General features: G+C 46.0%; 1 protein-coding gene and 1 long non-coding RNA gene across 21 annotated transcripts in view; one reads left to right on the top strand and one right to left on the bottom strand.

The window, feature by feature from the left end:
* Positions 1-12091, top strand: part of LOC118223393 (protocadherin alpha-C2-like) — a 114003-nt gene extending 101912 nt beyond the window's left edge. For all 18 annotated transcript variants that reach the window (XM_035409883.1, XM_035409889.1, XM_035409887.1 and 15 more), the window contains exon 4: positions 8978-12091. In XM_035409883.1, coding sequence (XP_035265774.1) covers positions 8978-9270 — 293 coding nt within the window. In that variant the 3' untranslated portion in view covers positions 9271-12091. The remainder of the gene's footprint in view (positions 1-8977) is intronic.
* Positions 12092-17299: 5208 nt separating this feature from the next.
* Positions 17300-21471, bottom strand: part of LOC118223414 — a 73081-nt gene continuing 68909 nt past the window's right edge. For all 3 annotated transcript variants that reach the window (XR_004764435.1, XR_004764434.1, XR_004764436.1), the window contains exon 4: positions 17300-21017. This is a non-coding gene — a long non-coding RNA (uncharacterized LOC118223414). The remainder of the gene's footprint in view (positions 21018-21471) is intronic.

Below are 21471 nucleotides of genomic sequence, written 5' to 3'. Positions count from 1 at the left end.
GCGAGAACGGCGCCTTCAGCAGCCCCCCTCTCCCTCGGCTGGACAGGGGCACGTACAGCGGGGGCTCGGGGAGGGGCTCAGAGACGGCGTGGAGAGGGGAAAAGGAAGGAGGGAGAGAGCGAATGAAAAGTGAGGGTGAGAGGGAGGGGAGGCTGCGCTGGCTCTGCTGGGTTGGTTGTTGCTAGGGGAGAGCTGGTTGACTCGGAGCTCGGAGCATTATTCTCCATCAGCAGCATCGCTGGGCTGAGGCTGCGGAGCCCCGCTGCTGCGCAGGAGGATGCAGTTTCCACGGCAACCATTCATAGTCTGAGCAGAATGCCGAGAGAGGCAAGGGGAGACAGGAGAGAGAGAGGGAGAGAGAGAGAGAGCCAGAGAGAGGGGGAAAGAGAAAAAGGGAGAAAGGGAGCAAGCGATGGTGGAGGGAGGGTGACCTATATATTCAGATCTCTTTGGTACGGAGACGGGGGCAGGTTTAATGCAGGTCGATATGCATCAGTGACTCGTTTCATGGCGGGAAGCAGGTAGTAACAGCGGTCGGCACCCGCAGACCGGAGCGCGGACAAAGCACCTGCCGCTTCTGCCGGGCCACCGGAAACCTGTGGCAAGGCGGGCCCTAATTGGCAGTCTGTGGGTGCCACACAGGCGTTATGTAAGATTCAAGGTTAAAGACTTCTCCTCGAGGCTGCAGTGCATCTGTCTGCAGTGATGCTCTGCATCCCACTGCCTGCCCAAGGAGGATGATGGCTTTGCAGTAAGTGATAACAGTGGATCATTCATCAATCGCTGTAGCCACCGCCGGCTTCCCCTTTTGCCCTAACGAAGGGGCTGGGACTGGGTTCTCTGCTGCTCCTGCCCTTGGATGAACACCGTGCCCTAAGTGGGGGTGTGCTGGAACCCGTGCTTCACTGCACCACCAGCGGCTTACCGTGAGCTCAGGAGCTTAATCCCAGAGCAAGCTGTTTCCACAGAGCTGCCAAATATCAAATAATATTCCACTGCCCTCGCTCCTTTTTCTCCCCATCCTCTCCTTTCGTTCTCTCTCCCGTTCTCCCACTTATCCCCCCCCCCCCACTTCTGTCTATATCACTCCTGCTCTTCTCCCCTCTCTGCATCCTTCCCTCTCATCTCCGTTACTCGGAGCTCTGTGCAGTGCAGCGAGAGGTCTCTTCATCGTCAGTGAAATGGAAGCATTATTTCAAAGACTGGCGAAACAGCACTCTGGTTTGGGGAGTGCTGCTGACTTCTCTCTTCGGATTTTTAATTTCAGTCTAATCCCATCGGTATGTCACTCAGCACCACTGCTCTGCTAATTAATTGGTTTGTCTCAAAAAGCTGTCATTTCTAAGAAAAGACATCTCTGGGAATTAAGATGTTTTGAGGAGTCAAAAAAATGTTTAGCAGGTGGCCATTGTACAGCAGGGTTCGTTGGAACTACAGATAAGGGACACACTCAAGGTGTAGTAGTGAGGTTGGTTTGGGCAGGGCTGGGCATAGTTACACTAGTATGGTGAGTAAACAGGGGTAAGTACAGTGCTGAGCATAGCTGCTCTGGTGTGGTCTGTAATGACTGCAATGTGTGGCAGCATATCTGGCTTAATGTAACATGTTGCAACAGTCTTTGCCGTGTGAGCACCGCGCCATTGCAGCTGCAGTAGGTCTTTGGTCCAGAATCCCTCAGCTGTGAGAATGATGAGTGCGCACACATACTGTATGTACGCACATGTAAACACACACACACACTCACACATTTTAATTCTTTATTTAGGTCCACGTTTATAAAATACATCATAAGGGCCCAAATATATTTCAGTTGCTGTCTTATGTCCTTCACTTGAGTGGTAGAAAGCATACCAGTAGGGATAAAGCAAACAAAATGCAGGTTAGACATTTGCATCTCGATTGCACCGACAGGAAACATTATGGGTACAAGAAACATCTTCTCCTCCATATTCCGCGACTGCCTATAATGGAGGAAGCTGAGCAATATTTTGCTAGTCGCTTTGCTCTCCATTTTGCCAGCCCCATTATCCTAAGACCTCTGACCACAAGCCTGTGGACATGGCCAAGGCACACACACACACACACACACACACACACACATACACATACACATGCACATGCACACATATGCACAGTCCTCCTGCTTCGTGTTGCTCGCTCCCCTGGGAGTGACCCTCGCCATATGTTGCGCAGAGAGATTGGGCGGGGCAGCGGCAGGAAATCACGGTTCGTGGCGTACAGCGTTGTGTCATCTGGCAGCCGCGCATTAATATTCCCCGTTTGCGCCCGCTCCAACGCGGCACAAAGGAGCCCGGGACAGCACAGTCTTTTTTTATTACTGTTCTCCAAACAGGCGCATTAAAAACCTTGGGTGAAGAGACTGAGACAGATGTGTGCATTCAGAGCCCGCTGCAAGCCGTATATTTCTGATGAGGACGGTCTATTACGGCAACCGTGGCAACAAGCCAGGCTAATATTGACCGTATTTGGTAATGCCGTCGCAGCTCTCCGCGGCTGTGGCATTTACGCGGCGGTGCCGATTATGTTTCCCCACCGCGCCTCCTGCATCCCTCCCCCCTCCCCCTCCCCCAACCCCGTCTGTCAGCCATCTTAAATGAGCTGTCTCCAGATACCTGAAATGGTGATTGTGTGTGCATGTGTGTGCACGTGCCTGTGCGCGTGCGTGTGCGCGTGCCTGTGCCGTGCCCCTCGCCGCTGACGCCGACACGTCGTTATGAGTAACGAGCGCCCGCCGCTCGCCTGTGAAGGACACTCCGCCAGGAGAAAAAACAAAGCGGCTGAAGCGCTCTCCGCCGCGGCTCCCTCTAGTCAAGTGTCTGATCGGCTCAGTAGTCAAAGCCTCACAGTGCACTCTGCACACGGCCCTACGGGGACGCTGAATACCAAACGCTGGACACGAAAGGACAATTACCCCCCCCCCCCCCCAAAACCAACCAAGACCGGACCCTCTTAATAATAAATACACATCATTTCCGCGATAATTCAAGAGATCAGAGGCCTCTGTGGCGGGTCTTATTCGTCTGATTGACTTAAACACACACACATTCGCGAGCCAACGCCTTTTTTTAAGGAGGGTGAGTCAGGCTGCTCGGACGTCCCGGACGGGGCGCTGGGTTGCAGGCGGGCGCGATGTCCGAGAGGCCCCGCACCGCCGCCCGGGGCGCACCGCTCCTGGGGGCGGGCGCGCTGCGTCGTCGGGGGCGATGAGTCATCAGACTCACCGCGGGGGGTCTCTGTTTCTGAGGAGCGTCTGCGCCGTTTTTAGACGTAATTGCGGGCTAAACGCGGCCGCGGAGCAGGGTACAATTAGCTGCGGAAACACTTGCAGAGGAGCAATCCTGCACTTGCGAAGACTGCAGGGGGCTCGTGCTCCTCTGGCACTCAGTGTTCCGTGAAGGGGTTCTAATGTAGGCATTCAAAATACCCGCACCGTGTAACAATATTTTGGTCAGGGCCATTCTCTTTTCATTGTTCGAAGGGCTTTTTTTTTTTTGGTCCAACTTGTTTTCTTTTCACTGATCGGAGGACTTGGGTCAGGGTATCGTTATATCTTTTTTGCTGATTGGAGGACTTCCTTTTGTCGGACCCGTCCTGATTGGCCTACGCCAGTGTGTCAGTTGTCGCTCGGCCGCGTCTGCTTGGTCCTCAGCAGCGTGTGCGGCACCGTCTTCTGTTTGTGCCCGAACGCAGTCAGCCTGTTTCAGATCATTTCCCTGTCGATATGCTGATTCGCAGAGAGGCTGATGCAGAACAGCAGAAGAGTGTCTTAATTTTTTTATTTTTTTATTTTTTTGTTAGAATGCGGCGCGGACTGCAGGTGCTGTACAGGAAGGGTGTTTCTCTTGTACAGTACTGAGCTGTCCAGCAGACGCGTGAGAATTCATTAATTGCTGCTGTCCTCTGGCAATGCAGCCATGAGTCACTGCGTGGGTCATGTTACAGTCCCTGCCCTTGCCTGTCCTGTGCCCCACCCTCTTCCTGATTGGACAGGAGCTCATTCATTATTCATAGTGCTAAACCCCGGTTCTGACATTTAGATTATCCTCGGAAGCGCAAAGCACTGAGCGGTTCGACTTAATTGGCCGTGTCAGCTGAACAGGCAGACATCTCGCCCCTGTGGGTTGCGTGTTTCCCCTGCTCGCCCCTCTGACCCGAAGATCCGGATAACCGGGCTGTGCGAGCGGAACGTTGCGACTCCGTTCCCCCGCGAGCTGAGCAGCCATGTTAGGAAGGGCTTCCGCAAATCCGCGACGCCTACGAGCCGGCCGCTAATCGGGGGCGCGGTCGTAGGCGTAATCGCGATATTAAAACTGCATCAGCAAGCCGCAAGGCCGGGCAGAGGCAAACCCGTGTCAGAGAGAGGGAGATGGAGAGAGAGAGAGACCGACAGAGAGAAAGGGGGAGAGAGCGGTTTTTGCATTGCAACAGCGATCGGCAAATCAGACGGAAGCAACCGCGATGCGTTCGCCTGAGCCGGGCGAGGCCTGTCTCTTTGTTACCATCCTCGCAGGGAAAGGACAGAGGGAGGGAGGGGAGAGCGAGAGAGAGGGAGGGAGAGGGAGAGAGAGAGAGAGGGAGAGAAAGAGAGGGGGGAGAGGGAGAGAGAGAGGGAGGTGGGAGAGAGAGAGAGAGGGAGAGAAAAAGAGGGGAGGAGAGGGAGAGAGAGAGAGGGAGGGGGGGAGAGATATCTTTTGCTTTGTGTGTGACAGCGTGATGGTGGCTGTGAAGAGAGGGGTGGGGTCGAGAGCAGCCTCCACTGTAGAACCCCAAACTGCCCCCCCCCCTTTCTGTCTGTCAGTCTGCCCTTCTGTCGCTCTTTTTTCTCTGCATATCTGTCTGTCTGTGGGGCTGGGGGGGCTGGGGGTGGGAGGGATTTATCTGTCACGGATCATGAGCAGGAGAGAGACAGGTGTTTGGCACAAAGGGATCATCCCTGTCAAATTTCACTTTCATAAATGGGGTCTCAGAAACATCACTCAGACCTCTTTCCCCTCAGAGGGTTGATGAAAGAAAGAGGAAAGATGGAGGCAAGGAGAGGTTATTCTGCTGCTCTTTCGATGGCAGGCTGGCTGGGCATGCAAGAAGTGAGGTGTATATGGCAGAAACTAGTGGGAGGGTAGAGGTGGAGCTTTGTGTGGGTACAGGAGGGTAGGGGTGGAGATCTTTGTGTGTACAGAAGGGTAGGGGTGGAGCTTTCTATATGTACAGGTGGGTACGTATGAATATAGGTGCAGTATGTCTGGAGGAGAGTAGGGGTGGAGCTATGTGTATGTAGAGGAGGTGTGAGCTCTGTATTGAGCTGAAGGTCTTTTTTCTTTCCATTGTTAGCTGCTGTTCTTTGTTTTGTAGAAACCGATGTGCAGCTCACAGAAGCACTATTCTACATATTCTATAAGGCTGCTGATTGTTGGCCTGATATCCAGGTCCAATTCCAGGCTTCCGAACCAGACGTGATGCATTTCAGAAGGCCCCATCTCCCCCACACCCCAAATAATTACCACAATCATAATTATCATAATGATCATCATTATAATCAGAAATAAAAAGTAACGAGAATGAACATACAAATAAGAATAAACGCCTCTTAGTGTGACCCATTTTCCTCAAATCACTGAAATCCTGTAGATTTGTCTTCTGTCTGTTGACTTCCCGTATGAGTCACATGCCACGCCCTGCCTCTCACTCAACTGTCAGTTTGAATATCCATCTCCTCCCTCATCGCTCATCTGATTGGCTCAGGCTGGCGTCGCTCGCGTTGTTACAGGCGTTTCTGTGGAAACATACCACTTGAGAAAGCAGGAGACGCTGAGGTTTGGAAGAGATGACCACAGCTCTGTGGGCTCGGCCAATCACAAGCAGTCTCCACCTCCTCTCTGAGGCCCGGTGAGGCTCATCCGTGTTTTCGGCTGGGACTCGAGCCGCAGTTTGCGGGGCCCGTTGCCAGGGGGCGGTGTGTAATCCTCAGTGGGGTGGTTGAGGTCGGGTCCCTCTTGCTGGTGTTGTGACTCGGCGCTCCCGCATTAGCCGGCGCGGCGCGTTTGTCTCGCCGCCGCGGTGTCCCAGTAAACAGCCCTTTCTTCAAAGTCCTGGAATCGGCTTAGGAAGGAAACGGAGGCTAAATCAAGCGATCCTGAGGGATGAGTGAGGCTATCGCATTAATGAGGGCTCGGTTGCCTTCAGTCACTCCCCTCTGCCTGAACCCTCACCAGCACCAGAGGAAGGAGCTAAGGCTAGGCGGGGGGACGTCAGAGTGGGAGCTTCCAGAGTGCCTTCCTCCTGTCCTGTCTCGTAATCTCTCTCTCTGCCTCACTCACTCACACATTCGGTCACTAGCTTTCCCGCACTCACTCGTTCATTTACTCAGTTTCTCACTCACTTCATCTCGTATTCAGTCACATGCGCTCTGTCGCATAATCAGTCCGTTAGCTGTAACTCACCCTTTTAGTATATTCAGAAAAGGGGGATTGTTCCCTGGGGGAAGGAGTGAGTGGAGGGCTGGGCTGAGAGGGGGAGAGATGGAGGCCGAAGAGAACGGAGCAGGATAATGGCACATTGTCCCCGCCCCCGCAGACACAGCTGCACGTTGTCATGGCAACCGTTCCTCTGCAAATGCAGGAGGCATGGGTGAGGTTCCAAAGGCAAGACGAAAAACAGAAGAGCAGCCCTCTTCCTGTCCTTCTCTCCGTCCCACGCGTACCTTTGGGACTGCTGTTGACATTTTGGGCCTCCAGGTTTGGCAGTATAAATAGGGAAACGATATGCAAATACTAAGGGCGGGACCAAGAATTAGACTGTTCTCGACGATACATAAATTGCAAAAGAGTCCTTAGAGGCACTCATACCCACGGGCCCAATATCATTATCAACTTAATTCTCCTCTGAAAAAGCCTTTTTCCTCGCTCATAAACATTGCAGGAGGTGAACTGAGCTAGAGCATGCACATCCTGTATGCTGTAGCCGCAGGTGCTGGGCAGAGTCCAAATCAGCACGCAAAAAACAAAGAGTCCACGCACTGTAGCTAATGAAAAATGCTCCCCGTTTAATTACAGCAGTCAGAACGTCGACGTTTCGACACGGTCGGGTCCTCCTCAGCATGCGGGTGAGCATTGCCCACAGTGACTGTGCTGCTCCGAATGGCGAGGAGTGTGATTCCCCTCTTTCGGTTGGGGCGCTGAAGAGGCTTCCTGTCTCCGCTAACCACCGCCGTGCCGGAGAGCGGGGGGGAGTGGCAGCGCAGTCTGCAGGCGGCTCCAAGCCGCTCCTCGCTTTCCTCCTCCCCAGGATCTTTCATCTGCTTAATCGCATCAGCTATTAGACTGCACTAATGCTGAGCAGCAGGTGCTCAGAGCACCCAGTAATTGATTAACAGAAAGAGAAAGAGAGAGAGAGAGAGAGAGAGGAGTCAGAGAGAGAGAGAAAGAGAGATGGAGATAAATAGATAAACCCAGGATATCTGCAGAAACACACACGGGTGTCCAGGCTGTGTAATAGCTGTGTTCATGTCTGAGCAGAGAATAAGTTCACCCAACAGGTTGCCCATATGGAAAAATGGTACATGGAAATATATGGGAACTACATGTTTCAAATATGTTGTGAAAATATATTTAAATATTCAAAATTGGCTGGTTTTGCATGTTTGCAAAACATATACATATATTTAAATATAATAGTAATATTTTGAAACGTGTGCTCATCCTATACATATATTTAAAATGTATTTAAATACATGCTGTTAATTTATGTATTTCATACATAAATTACACAATGTATTTAAATACATTTATCATTTCCCATTATATTTAAATATATTACTTTTCCGTTTGGGTGGGCAGGTCTCCTCCAGCTTGTTGGACTGTGCCACTGTCGTCTGGAACTCCGTGCCTTTGCTGTAAAGGCCGCTTGTACCAGGAGATTAGGGCGGATTTACAGCTCGGTCATCTTCAAATGATTTGTTCGTTGAAACGCGCTGCAACCCACCCCACTTCTTTCTTTTTTTTCTTTCTTCTTCTTCTCCTCGCTGAAAGGTCATCGCTTTCTCTTTTCAGCCTTTTCTGCTTTTTCCCCCACAAGCCCTCAGCTCCTCGTGTTCGGGCGGAGTCGCGGGGGCGCGCGGGCCCCTCGCTGCGGGTCTAACGCGATTGCTCCGCCCGTGTCGCTTTGATTCGCCCGCTTATCGGACGCGCCGCGGCGGCGGCCCGGCTCTCATGTCCTCCCTCTGTAGCGCGGGGAAACCGTCGGCTGTAAACATCCGCGATTAGGAACGTTACAGGGGAAAAGTCTGCCCCCGCGGAACCGTACAAACGGCGGCCTGAACCCCAGTATGTTCTGAAGAAGGGCGTTTAGCTCGTGAGCGTTTGGACATATCTGTGTAACAATTAGCATAACATTGTATTGGCAGCCTCAACCCCAGTTTGTTCTCAAGAAGGGCGTTTCGCTCGTGAGCTTGTGAACATATCAGGGTATGAATTAGCATAACATTGTAATGTGTTCAAAGTTTCATGATTAAAATGTCTGATTGCATTCGAACATGCTGTCGAATATATGCGGCCTCCATTTTGTGTGTTAGAATAAAAAGCATTTTCTGCTGGTGACTGAAATGGCTTGACAGCGAAATGACCTCCTGACCTTATTCTCATTAAAGTCACTGTCTCTCTTTCTCAGCTTTTCTGGCTTTGGTGTATTTATAGGGTATATTCATTTAATTAGTATCTTTCTTGTGTCGAATTGTTGTAGTAATAGCCGGAAGACCCTTCCTTTTGTCCCAGTTAATGATCACCGCCGTTTTTTGCTAACAGTTATGATGATGATGATGATGATGATGACAATAATGAGGATAATAATGATGTGAATGATGATGATGATGACGATTGTGGTGGTAACCATGCTGGTCTGTAATGGAGCTTCTCCTGTTCTTCCCTTGTTCTCCCTTCTCTCCCCTCTCCCCCCCTTCCTGCAGATGCTGAGGGTGGCGAGGTGTCGCCCCCCGTAGGTGCGGGCATTAACAGCAACAGCTGGCAGTTCCGCTACGGCCCGGGCCCCGGCCCCCCGCAGCACCTGAAGCCGGGCGAGGTGCCCGAGGCCTTCATCATCCCGGGGTCGCCCGCCATCATCTCCATCCGCCAGGGCGCCGGCGACGGAGACGACAAGGGCGACTTCATCTCCTTCGGCAAGAAGGAGGAGAAAAAGAAGAAGAAGAAGAAGAAGGGCAAGGAGAAGAAGGAGAAAGGAAAGGACGACGGAGAGGAGTAGGGAGGGGCGTTTAATACAGAGCTACCAACTAAAGACCAAACGGCAGAGCAAAAAAAAGAAAAAAAAAAGAAAAAAGAGAGAGAAACAAAAAAAGAATCAAATATGATGTTAAACTTGTACGTGCAGGGAGAGCTCCCTGCATTGTTAACCCAGGGCAACAGCATTCAATTCCAAATACTTCCAGAAATTTCTGCCCTGCCATCCTGGCACCACACACAAGGGCTGCCTGTCACAGAAGGCTTGCCTCTCTAACAGAAGGGCTGCCTCTTGATGCTCCACATTAAGATGGTGCCCCTTCTATACCACCCCCCCCCCCCCAAGAAAAAAAAAGATCCCCAGAGAGGCTCTCCTTCCGGCCTGATGTTGGCACCTCTGTCTCTCTCCTCCCGCTCGCTTCCTTCCTGTTCTCCCTGACAGGAAGGGCTCACATTTGGCAGAGAGCTGCACGCTTGCCCTCAGTGCTTCACATCAATCAAAAGATAAAATGTAAAAAAAATAAAATAAAATAATTTTAAAAAAGGGAACAAAAGGTTAAAATTTGCTATTGGAGCAGGACACATGCAGCATTTGTAAATAAAGCAGGAAGGAAAAGCAGCGCAGGCCCCACCTTTGAGAAGGCTGCATCCATGCACACTTTTTTTAAATTATGTGTTCTGAGAGGGTGATGACGTACAGCAGTCTGCACAAGAACCACTGTGCCTGACACACCCGAGGCTCCGCCCCTTAACCGAGCAGGTGTCCGCGGCGGCCTTCATCCGCTCGAAAACCCGGGGTTGGCCAAAGGGCCCTGTGTACCAGCATCGTACCCAGACACCCTCAGGCTGAGGGAGAGAGGAAGGAAGAGGAGTCTTAGAAATATTTTTCTACCCAAAGCGAAGAAGAGAGAATAAAAGAGTTTTGGGGGGGGGGGGGGGGACAGGTGGGAACGACAGGGTTGAAATCTCTCCTCTCAGAGAACGCGTAGAACGAGGTTCGGTTAGACGTGGCCTGCGCTTAGATGGCGGGGGTTGTGTGGGTCTTGTAATATAGCAGGAATGTTTCTCTCTTTTTGATTTTTGAAAAGATTTTCCTTTTCTCTTTCGGTCGAAGCCTGATTCCGCTCTGAATGTTTTGTAGTTGTCCTTGGCTTCATGGTGTTAAACGCTTCTCTCCTCGCGCGCTGTCTCTTTGCTCTTCGGTGATTCATTCGGCACATTCAAGGGGACACTCTCTCTCTCCTGCCCCAAGTCCCAAAGTAGGACTCCCCGCCAGATAACCTTGAGGGTCCTGGCTTTTTTGATAATTTACTCATCGATTCCGACAGCCTCTTCACTGAACCCTATATGCTTTTTTTAAAACGATGAATAAGAGAACTGAAAAAACAGTCCAACCACAGCTAATCTACTCTGGCTGCCCAGCTTTGCCTGATCTTCAGTGCTGTTTATTTCCTGCTCAGATTTTGAGAGAGGGGAAAGGTGCAGTCGGTTGTGTTCTCTCTTTTCATACCAGATTCCACAAGGGAAGTGTGCTGTGAGTCTGGAGTTTTTTTTTCAGAACTCTATTATGAGAGCTAATCCACTAATTAGTGTTTCTGAGAGCTAATGACTAATGACTTTTGACAAATCAACAAGCAACAGCATTAGGCAAGAGAGTAGTTTTCCTTCTGCCTTGGCTAGGAGGTAACAAGAGGTGGACTGCTCAACACGGTATTGCCTTCTTCAAATTGGTTGCTTCCTTCAATTCACATTAGAGTTCTGCTGCGTTTGGGTTAATATAATGTAAGTAAGCATGCCCATCTAAACTCTAATTTTGTAATTAATGTCAAAGAAATGGGACAAATTTGAGTCCAGCTGATGACAAATTCTAAGAAACTGGCTTTAATCATCAAAACATTATCACTTTTCGGCAAGTATGTTGGCTGTCTTTCTTCAAGAACAGCAGCAGTCTGGGAAGACAGTTTGACAAATTAATAGATAAAAAGGAGATGCATTTGGAACATCAAAGTCTCTCCATGCAATTTCTCTCCCTTTCTGTTGATCTGTTTCTGCATAAACTGATCAGTTCCACCAAGGGTGGAGTTAAGTTTCTGCTCCGCTGCTATTGGATGGCTTACCTGTTTGTCTGTAGACACTCACAGACTCCACAGATCAATACTGTCACATCGATGGCTGTTGCATGTACTTATCAGAGGAAACACATATTGTATAGAAATGTATATATAGATAGTTATGATTTTATTAGTATTATTTTCCTTCATTAACCATACAAAATATACGTGAGCCTACAATCTCAAAACCACGTCTACGTTTTACACAGGAATCATGCTCTGACGTGTCTCAGACTGACTCTAACTAACCTTATTGATATGTGTAATGCTATAGTGTGATGCCCTCAATTGCAATTCTCTCCCTTTTTTTTAATCAACAATTTTTTGTTTTTCGGGACAAACAAAAAAACTAAAAAATAAAAAAAAACCTTTTGTGTTAGGCATTTGACATGATGATTTTACTAACACTGTAACGTGAAACTGAGTTATGTATGCTCCTATGAAGAGACATCCTCCCCTTTCTCCCTTTACAAAATATGAAAAACAAAAGAAAAGAAAAAATATAACGGCAAAAAAAGGTAGATGTGGTGTATATATGTAGTGTACGCTTGTTTAGTGGTGTATGGTCCCATGGACAGCACTGGGAAGCACGGTGCTGCTCTGTGCTGAACCTTATTGTACACCTGCGCATCCACTGTAACGGTGTAGTAGTGACTTTTTTTATTTCAATGGATACTGTGGTAACGTGTTTTGTTTATAAATCACAAATAAAGTTTTCTTTCTTAAATATCTTAAGAGAATGTCTCCTGTGCTTTTATTCTCATGTCAATCATGGGGCCTCCTGGTGTTTTATTCTTCTTCTATCGAACAGTTGAATATTCAGCGCACCATGATATCGCCCACCACTGCCATAGCAGTGTCTCGATTGGTCAGAACCTGAGCACCAATGAGGTATGTAGATCCATGCTTATGCATCATTTTGCCTATTCAACCATTATATCTGCTGAAATGCTTACATTTGAGAGCATGCAAATGGCGACAGAGACCATCTGAATTAGATCCGCCAGACCTCTAATACACTATTTCTCAAATGTATTCTGAATTTTTTTTATTAACCTTTAATTATCCTGGGTAGGTTAACTGAGTATGCTTGCTCTTTTACAGCAATGCCCTCTAAACGACCCCCAGGTAGCCCCTGCATGTCTTTGGGCTGTGGGAGGAAAGCACACACGATCACGGGGAGAACATGCAAACTCCACACAGAAAGGTGGTTCTCCTTTTTTTTTTTTTTACTACCGCTGCTCCTCCCTCCTCCTCATATGCAGGCACGAGAAGTCGCTTCTGTAGGCAGAAGCTGGTGAGGGGCTGGGGATGTCTCTTTAAGCAGTTTCCATTACGGTCCTCTAAGAACAATGAAGAAAACAAGTGATCAATAAACATTGGTCTTGCAGTGAAAATTCACCCCAGCCCACAGCGGGAGGAGAGAAGATGGAGGGGGGTGGGGAGGGGGGGCGAATGCCAGACCACAGTCTGAAAAACAGGTCAGTCCTGATCAGCCTCAGCCAAGAGATGGAGCTCAGGGTGTGGGGTTTTTACGTCATGTCTATTTGAAAGTCTTCCAGTTCATCATTTGGCGTACATTTCTTGAAGGCTGCGCAGAGTGTCAGAACTGGCGTGCTTCGCCTGTGTTCCCTCCTCTGTTCTTGCTGGGGGAGAAAGACGTAATGACAGTGCTAGTTATTAGACCTAATTGTACAGCCAAGTCATTAACAAGTGAATGCAAAATGGGAAACCCGTAAGTGTGCCATTGCAGTGAACATTCAGGATCCCGGCTTCCTCTGAGTGCTGTTTGCGCTCCCTGTAATTGAGTCTTTTGAAACCATCGGAAATATCCGGAGCCGACGCTCTTCCTCTTCTTCATTCAGGCGCTGAGAGCGGCACTCGGAAGGGTTCACAAGTTCACCCGTTTATTTGGGAGAGCAAAACATGCACTTTTCATTCCCTCCGCTCCCCTCCTCGCCTCCTCCCCTCCTCCTGATGCAGATAGGGGTTTCTATGGTGACGGGGAATGTGTTTCCATGGCAACAACCTGCAGGGTACATGGTGGTTGTGAAAGTGAAAGAAGATGAGGGTGGGGTAGGTGTGACAAGCACCTGCATGATCAGAGCGTCGTATATGCAGACATGCTCAAAATCTCTCTCCCTCTCTCTCACACACACACACAGCAGGAAGTACTGTATATTTCAAATTAGATGTGTTAATTTATGATGTTCCTCCCCTGAGGGATTTGTTTGACATGCGGTTCATTCTATTTCAATACATTCCCCTTGTTATTGGGTTCACAGGCGTATTAAACCCAAATTCAGACAGGAGAGAATCTGCACCGTCTCCCTCTTTCAGGATTAACGACATATCACTGTCTGCTGTCTACGGGTACAGACTCCTAAATCAGTCACGCTGATACTGTACTGCAAGGGTCCATCAACTGGAAGCACAGCCAGGAGTGGAGTGCTAATGCAGCCAGGCTGCTCTCCAGTGTGTGACCCACTTAGATCCCTACTGCAGGGGCTGCAGGGTTGAATCCGTTGCACTCACTCCTCTCTTTCCTCTCTTTCTCTGCACGCAATCCTCCAGTGCATTTAATCCTCTGTAACCATATATATACTGATATGAAGCACTTATTTCTGTGGCCCTGCCGTTACTGGTCTGTGAGGTCTGCTCCTTTGCAGCTTCCCACTCGCTGTTCTATAGCTTTTTACAAAGCTTAGAAACATAAGCCTAACAGTGAGTGAAGCTGGTGAATCTGGGCGACTCATTTCCCTCCCTAGCCACAGAACCTGGGGAAAAGAAGACCTCTCCTAGATGTTAGTTAGAGTCTAGCTGTCTCCAAGACAGCATTGTGATTGGTGGAAGGGTCTAAGGCAGTTGTGGCCTGCATGTCAAAAAATATAATGGCGCTGCAGCATATTCCTTCTGGTAAAGGGGGTGAGGCTTACAAAAACCTGTGTGCAGCTTGTTCAAACATTATCGAAGGAAAAAAAACTATATTAAGTGTCTTCACTACAGCAGATACGGGCCACATGCAGACTAGATGTGTCTTCTCTCTGGTGTGCTTGCATTAATGAGAAACCAGGCATGAGACTTACAGGCCTTTGCAGTATTGTTAGTCTCCTGCTGTCCTTCCTTCTCGGAGGTGGGTAGTATTTCGGTGCTCCTGGGTCCGGCTGTTATCTCTTCGAAATATTTCTCTTCAGGTGTCATTTTACCATGGCAATAGTTTGAATGATGTATGAATGTGGTAATAAATCAATGGCTTTAAAGCAAAGTCTTTATGTGTAAATACAGTAACTCTGACACTGAAGCTGTAGAGGAAATGAGCTATTTTTCCTCCCAAGCAGCTGCTACTGCACCATCCAGATTTTATGGGGCAGATATGCGTGAAAAATCTTTACAAACATTGTTTGATCTGTGTCGGAGAGCATTCTGCTTGAGCTAATGAATATAGATTGATTTTGCTGTAAAACAAATAAACCCAAATCAGAAGCAATGCTACAACTGCCACTTTTGTTGAAGTGCCTACAAATGAACCATCTCTCTCTCTCACACACATACATGCTCACAGCAACACACAACCTCTCACCACACACATACACACTCTCGAAACCCTCTCTCTCTCTCTCTCACACACACACACACACAACCACTCACTACACACATACACACTCTCAAAACCCTCTCTCTCTCACACACACACACACACACACACACAACCACACAAACAATCTCTCTCTCTCTCTCTTTCTCTCTCTCGGGGAAGGTGGTGGTGTATGGGTTAGCAGTGTAAGGTTTGCGTTCAGATACACTTGTACTCCTCGCTCACTGTGACTCAGCAAAATGTTTGGCTGAGGGCAGGGAAGGCGAGAGAAATGAAGACAAGGTGAAAATTAATGGCCGCAATATAACAAATGCGCAAACGTCTGCTAGCTTCTCTCCAAGACAGCCGCCGGGCGGGAGGTGAAAGAAAATTAAATGACAGATTGGAGTTTCATAACATTGGTCCTGCTGAGGATGTGGCACCTATTTACCATTTGAATATGCAGACATAAATTAGCCTGTTAATACAATATAGAGAGCGCCATATTTACAGAACCCTTTACTCATACCTCAACTGGGTCACTGTATCTCAGTTCACCCCTTTTAAAAATTGCGATTAATGACAGAGACATTCACATACATTTGATTGAGAATCAGCTGTAGAAGTTTTATCTACTCAGAGTCAGAAATGCAGCATAATTAGATTCACTTTTAGAAAATATTCTGCTTCAACTGTAAACAGCCCATGACAATCCAAAGCATCATGCATCAGTGATGTCATGCTCAGGCCTTACATTGCTGATGTCATGAAATTACATTCGTAATTTCTGATCTTCCAGACCACAGAAAAGAAACTAAATGTATTAAATGGTATAAAAAAAAGTCCAATTAGTGGAAATAGTCAAAAGATTTTTTATCAAATAAATCCATAATTGACACTTACCAGACTTTATGCAGCCACAAGAAAACAAAGGTCCTCAATTCACTTCAGTTCAATTCAAAAGCTTTATTGTTCAGTTTTGTTAAAAATGAAAATTACACAAAGTACTGTAGGCTTCCTAATGCTCAGGTTCTTATTTGAATGTAAATGTAAAATTCCAGTAGGAATAAAAGGCCTCTCAAAATAGTTCTCCCTTAAAATTCCATAAAATGGTGGCCAGGTGGAAGTAGCTAGAATAAACCATGAAACCAGTGTGTAAAATCAGATATTTCATTTGAATTCTTTCTGATCACTAAGAAGTGAAGAGCTGCTAGTGGTGTTTATTAAATTCCAATTGTTCCAATTTAATTTCATCCTGGTTTCTGAAATGCATGACTGTTAAAAATGTAAAAGGGCATCTCTGAAGAGCAATGAGGAGTAATCATAGTAAAAACATTAGACTCTGACTGCAAGCCATGTGGCAGTGGTCTCCCACTCTGGATTAAGTCCTCTTTTGACAAACAAAAAAGTCTTAAGTTAATTGCCTGTGCATGATGGGTAAAGGTTTTTGGTTTCTTTAAGATGCACATTCTCATTTCTGAAGAGGTAACAGTAGTAGTGCATTTCATTAGACTCAGCTATTGCATTATAGCTAATGGTCAATAATGGTCCGTAATGGTCAATAAAATAAACAATTGCAAACTGTGGCATAATGTATATAAATGCCAAATGCTTCTCCAAACCTGTTGAAGACAAATTCACGGAACCCCCCACCGTAGACCCCCCAAATTCTGACACATAGTACACCCCACCGGAAAGGTTTCAGAGAGCTGGCGGTATCCGGCTGTGCCACCTACTGTTTGAGAAACAGCGGCACTTCCTTGACATCAGTCACGAGTTTCAGCTCTGCTGGGAGTGTACAGAGGGTCAATGACCACATTAAGGCTAAGGAGGCTCACATATTGCTGCAACCTTGTGATTACCAGCTGACAAACCTGGTTCTAGAATCCACAATCTGCATATCACTGCACGACAGCGCAGTCAAAACACGTCTACTCATAACCCTAACCCTGCAGAACAACAAACTATTTTTGTTGTGAATTTTTAAGCATAGTGTATGACGCAGAAATACAGTTTCCAAATGCGGCTCCCTCTTGCTCATAACCTGCAAGGTGCAAAAGGTCTGTGTGACAATGCTCCTGCAACCATTCAAAATGGTGGGCCTCCATGAAAATCAATAAAAAAATTTGCATGAAAGCATGAAAGATGGTGGGCTACGATATTCTGCTTTCAAGAGGTAACCGGTTTTAATTCTGTTCATTTATAATGTAGGCAGAAAGAAACAAATAATTATATATTCTAATGTTTTGGAAACAGTGCTGTAAATGCCGTAGCTGCTTCAAATGAAACATCCCATTTTGGCTGAATGTACACTCAATCACACTGCATTTTAATATGAACTTAAAATGGATCCTCGGGAAACAAGATGGTTGGTGGTGAACAAACAAAATTGTTGCTTTATTAAGTGGGCACATCCAGAAAAATACAGACAAACAGACACACTAAGTTATTTACAAAATCTTCAGGTCATACTTCTGGTATAGTAATGACATTACCAGGTAACCTGGAGGTTAATTCAGCAACACCAGCCAACCACAACGCACTCCAATCAATTCACATGTGCAGAAGAATGCCATTTTATTGCCTCTTTGTGTATTTGCTTCATATTGTAGTAAAAACAATTGCTCTACCCAACTGCTTGAGAAAAAAGTGGCGCGCGACCCCGTCTGTGTACAGTACATGAACGTGCCATGCGCGCTCCCTTACAAAGAGACGCATGAAATACCTACACTCCACCCACGTCACACCACACGCCGGGAGTAAAACCTTTAATCTTTCACTGCCATTCACCTGTGAGATCGCTATTAAGTAGACATGGACTTATTTTTCGCTGTGAACATGAACATCACAACACTCTTCCACTTTATTTCCACTTACAGAACATGGACATGTCGTAGCTGCTTCATACCCCCGCTAACAGAGCCCAGCCCTTTGCCAGCAGAAAAACACATACGCTTCCCCACTTGTAAGCCTTACTTACGCCTTACTCGCATAGGTTATCACATCATATAAAACACGTAGCCTAACTAACCACAAACTGCCGAACAGGTTTGGTAAATTTCCGTTTCCGTGTTTCCGTGACTGTTTCCGTGACTGAGCCAATATCAGTCACATCACCATAACAGAACATGTCTGCATGTCCGCGATCGATTGACAGCCCTATTTTCGTTTTTTATTATATATATTTTTAAGAGATAATAAAAAGGATATTACAGCGATAAGTGATCACCAGGCCATGATACGATCCCCTCCAGCATTAAAGCACAGTCAAACCCATATAACAACCGCGCTCGCGCTTACACCGCCAAACAACACAGCCATGCTTTCTTATGACGTCTCCATCTAGGAAAAATATTTGAAAACTGGCTATCAAACAACAGCGCCCCAAACTGTCAGGATTTAGTACAAGAAGCATTTTCGTGGTGTGTAAAACACACACACACACACGTGTATGAAAAATTAAACATTACTTCACTTGTGCTTCTGACCAGATAGTATACAGATGCACCTGTGCGCATATGTATATGCAGTGGGGTGTGTTGTCCTCTGTCCTCTTAACTGTATGCTTGGACCAGTTTATGAAATACATACTATATGTATACACTATGATATATATCACATACTTACAGAACGTATAGAATGCCACTTGCTGATTACTCCCCCTTGATGAAAAACAATAATGATGTTTATCAACTTTTTTTGCTTTGTTATGTAACAGTTATTTAGCCAGCACTGTCAATTTGCAGAAAAAAAATGTATAGAATTTCAACTTTTAAAAAATGAGATTTTAATTCAGCTGCATGGGAGACTTGGGATGCCCCTGCAATTTTCATAAGTGGTGCATGTGAGTAAAGCTTGTTTAACCATTTAGCTGACACACTTACCATGAGCAGGCTATAAAGTACATATAAAAGGTGACACATGACACAAAATTAGAGTGTTTTAACATCTCCTTGGAAAGACATTCCTACATTTTGTGCTGGAGTGGTTTTGAAATCTAGCTATTGATTGACGCACTTAAGCAATGTGGAGAACTGTCTTTCTATCAGTAGAGGGTGCTGAGTGGAAACTGTGCAGTACATGTACTTGTCAGTATTCAGCACATTTTCATGGTGATGCAGAACAAATCTCTAAACTGCATAGCCTACGTAGCAGAATATGTGGTTTATATGTATAGTGTTCTTCAATGTTCTAGCATTTCCGTTGTTAGTGTAGTGAATTGTACATGCCAGTTAAGTATATATATAGTCATGTATGCAGTTTGAACTCATATAGCAAGGCCGTAACCATATTTTTGGCCAATAATTCTGGCAGCCATTTGATGATTGCCGTCTGAAATAATCCTTATGTAGGCCTACTGATTATTAAGTTAGCTTGAAAAGGGGCGACATAGCTCAGGAGGTAAGATCGATTGTCTGGCAGTTGGAGGGTTGCCAGTTCAAACCCCACCCTGGGCATGTTGAAGTGTCCTTGAGCAAGACACCTAACCTCTAACTGCTCTTGCGAATAAGAGGCATCAATTGTAAAGCGCTTTGGATAAAAGTGCTATATAAATGCAGTCCATTTACCAATGCAATTTCTTACAATTTCTTAGAATTGCACATCAATTGTACTCTACTGCTCCAACAGCTTTTGAGATAGACCAAGCAAATTTGGCTAGTAGCTTCGCCTAGTATGGGATTGTGTTACTTTTGATATTTACATTTTTATAAGGATACCTTTCCCAGCGATTACCACTGATGGAACGATCAAAATCTGAGCAACGGATCTGACGTCACAGTCGGCCGCTACAGCTTCCGTTTTTTTAAATTTCTGGAAAGTCAATGCACGTTTGCAACAGCAGTGCGAGTTCTTGCAACCCGAACGTACACCTTGTCAGTTTTATGCAGGCTATCATGCGTATTTCTACATTTAACATAATGTTAATTCTTGCAAGATTTTTTTTCCGCAAGAGTCGATTCTTTCCTTCCTAGTTATTAGCATCGAAATCTTTCATTTAACGGGAACATTAATGCACTAGTTTGTTGTTACAAATCAGGCACGGAAGTGTAAAGCGCGCCCTTTTCTCTGTCTGATAAACTGTAGTTGTGTGGAGAACCTTTTTTTTTTTTTCTTCAAGAACACAATGTTTGTGATAAGGTAATTTTGAGACATTCATGTTCGCGAAATTATTTAACTAAAGTTAAATATAGTGGTTTACATCGTTGTAAAGTTAGGTAGCCTTTAACCAGCTGTGAACGTTCCAGTAGGGAGCACACGTATATCTATGGTAGGCTGCAGTATGCACGTTAGCGAGACAATATAATTTAGTTTAATTAATGCTGGAACTTCCAGCATTCAAGCAACGGCTACTAGTTTGTAGGTAGCTAGGTAGCTATCGCCAAATCAAACGCATAAAGTACACTGGGATAATTTGACACTCGGTGATTAAGCATTTTCATGTAGCCGAAGAACTTCAAGTGGACGTTCAATGTGTTCCCAATTTGCAATAGGACTATTTTAGCCGTTTCATTTGGAGGTGTGCTGCAAGTATATTGTTAATGAATTATTAGATTTTTTGTTTTTCTTCATTGTTAGCTATAAGCACCTGTTCACCAGCAATATGTGTATTATAGGTAAATTGTCTTTCAAGGATCTTTTTATTGATTAGCACAGATATGTCCCTGTAGTGCACACACAATTGTTGACTAATAATTATGCCAGCCTGTTGAATAGCCTAGAGGGATACATTTGAAAGTGAGTTGTTTGATATGATTTGAATGCAATTATATTTGTGCAATAATCACAAAGTTAGTCCAGCACAGTATTGCAGTGGATAGCACTGTGAACAGCAAGACAGTTTCAGGTTTAAATCTGCATGTTCCCTCCAATGTCCACATGGGTTTCCTCTGGGTAGTCTAGTTTCTTTCCGTAGTCCAGAGACATGAAGGTTAAGCTAGTTGGATACTCTAAATTGCCTGTAGGAATGAGTGTGTGAATGAATGGTGTGTGTGTGTGCCCTGCAATGGATTGGCAACCTGTCTCAGGGTGTATTCCTTCCTCTCGCCAAATGAATTATGGGATAGGCTCCAGCCCCATGACCCCGACCTAGAATAAGTGGGTTAGACAGTGGATGGATCACAAATCTATTTAAATTACTGTAATTTAATGCAAAATATTTAAATTACTGTAGATTTACAATATATTATTATAAATCTGTAATACAATTTACGACACATTACTGTAAGCTGTGCAGTAGAATAGCTTTTTTACTGTAATTTCAGTTGAGTTTGGATGACAGTTAACATCCCATTTAAACACAGATCTGCAAGACTACAGTAATGAACTCTAAATAACTGCATTGTCAGTAAATGACTGCTAAATGTACAGTGCATTTTTACAGTGTGCATTCTGCTTTTCTTTGGAAAAACACTAAATGAGGTCATTTGAGAGTAATAGGGAAAATGGTAGAAAATAATACCAGTAGAAGTACAGCTATATTCATGAGAGCTATCAGGCAATGTGCCTCCTTGTTTTATCATTCATATCACAATCTTACAAA

This window comes from Anguilla anguilla, chromosome 3 (assembly GCF_013347855.1).
Source record: "Anguilla anguilla isolate fAngAng1 chromosome 3, fAngAng1.pri, whole genome shotgun sequence".
Lineage (NCBI taxonomy): Eukaryota > Metazoa > Chordata > Actinopteri > Anguilliformes > Anguillidae > Anguilla > Anguilla anguilla.
The sequence above is the reverse complement of the archived record's forward strand: the minus strand, read 5'-3'. Positions and strand labels throughout refer to the sequence as shown.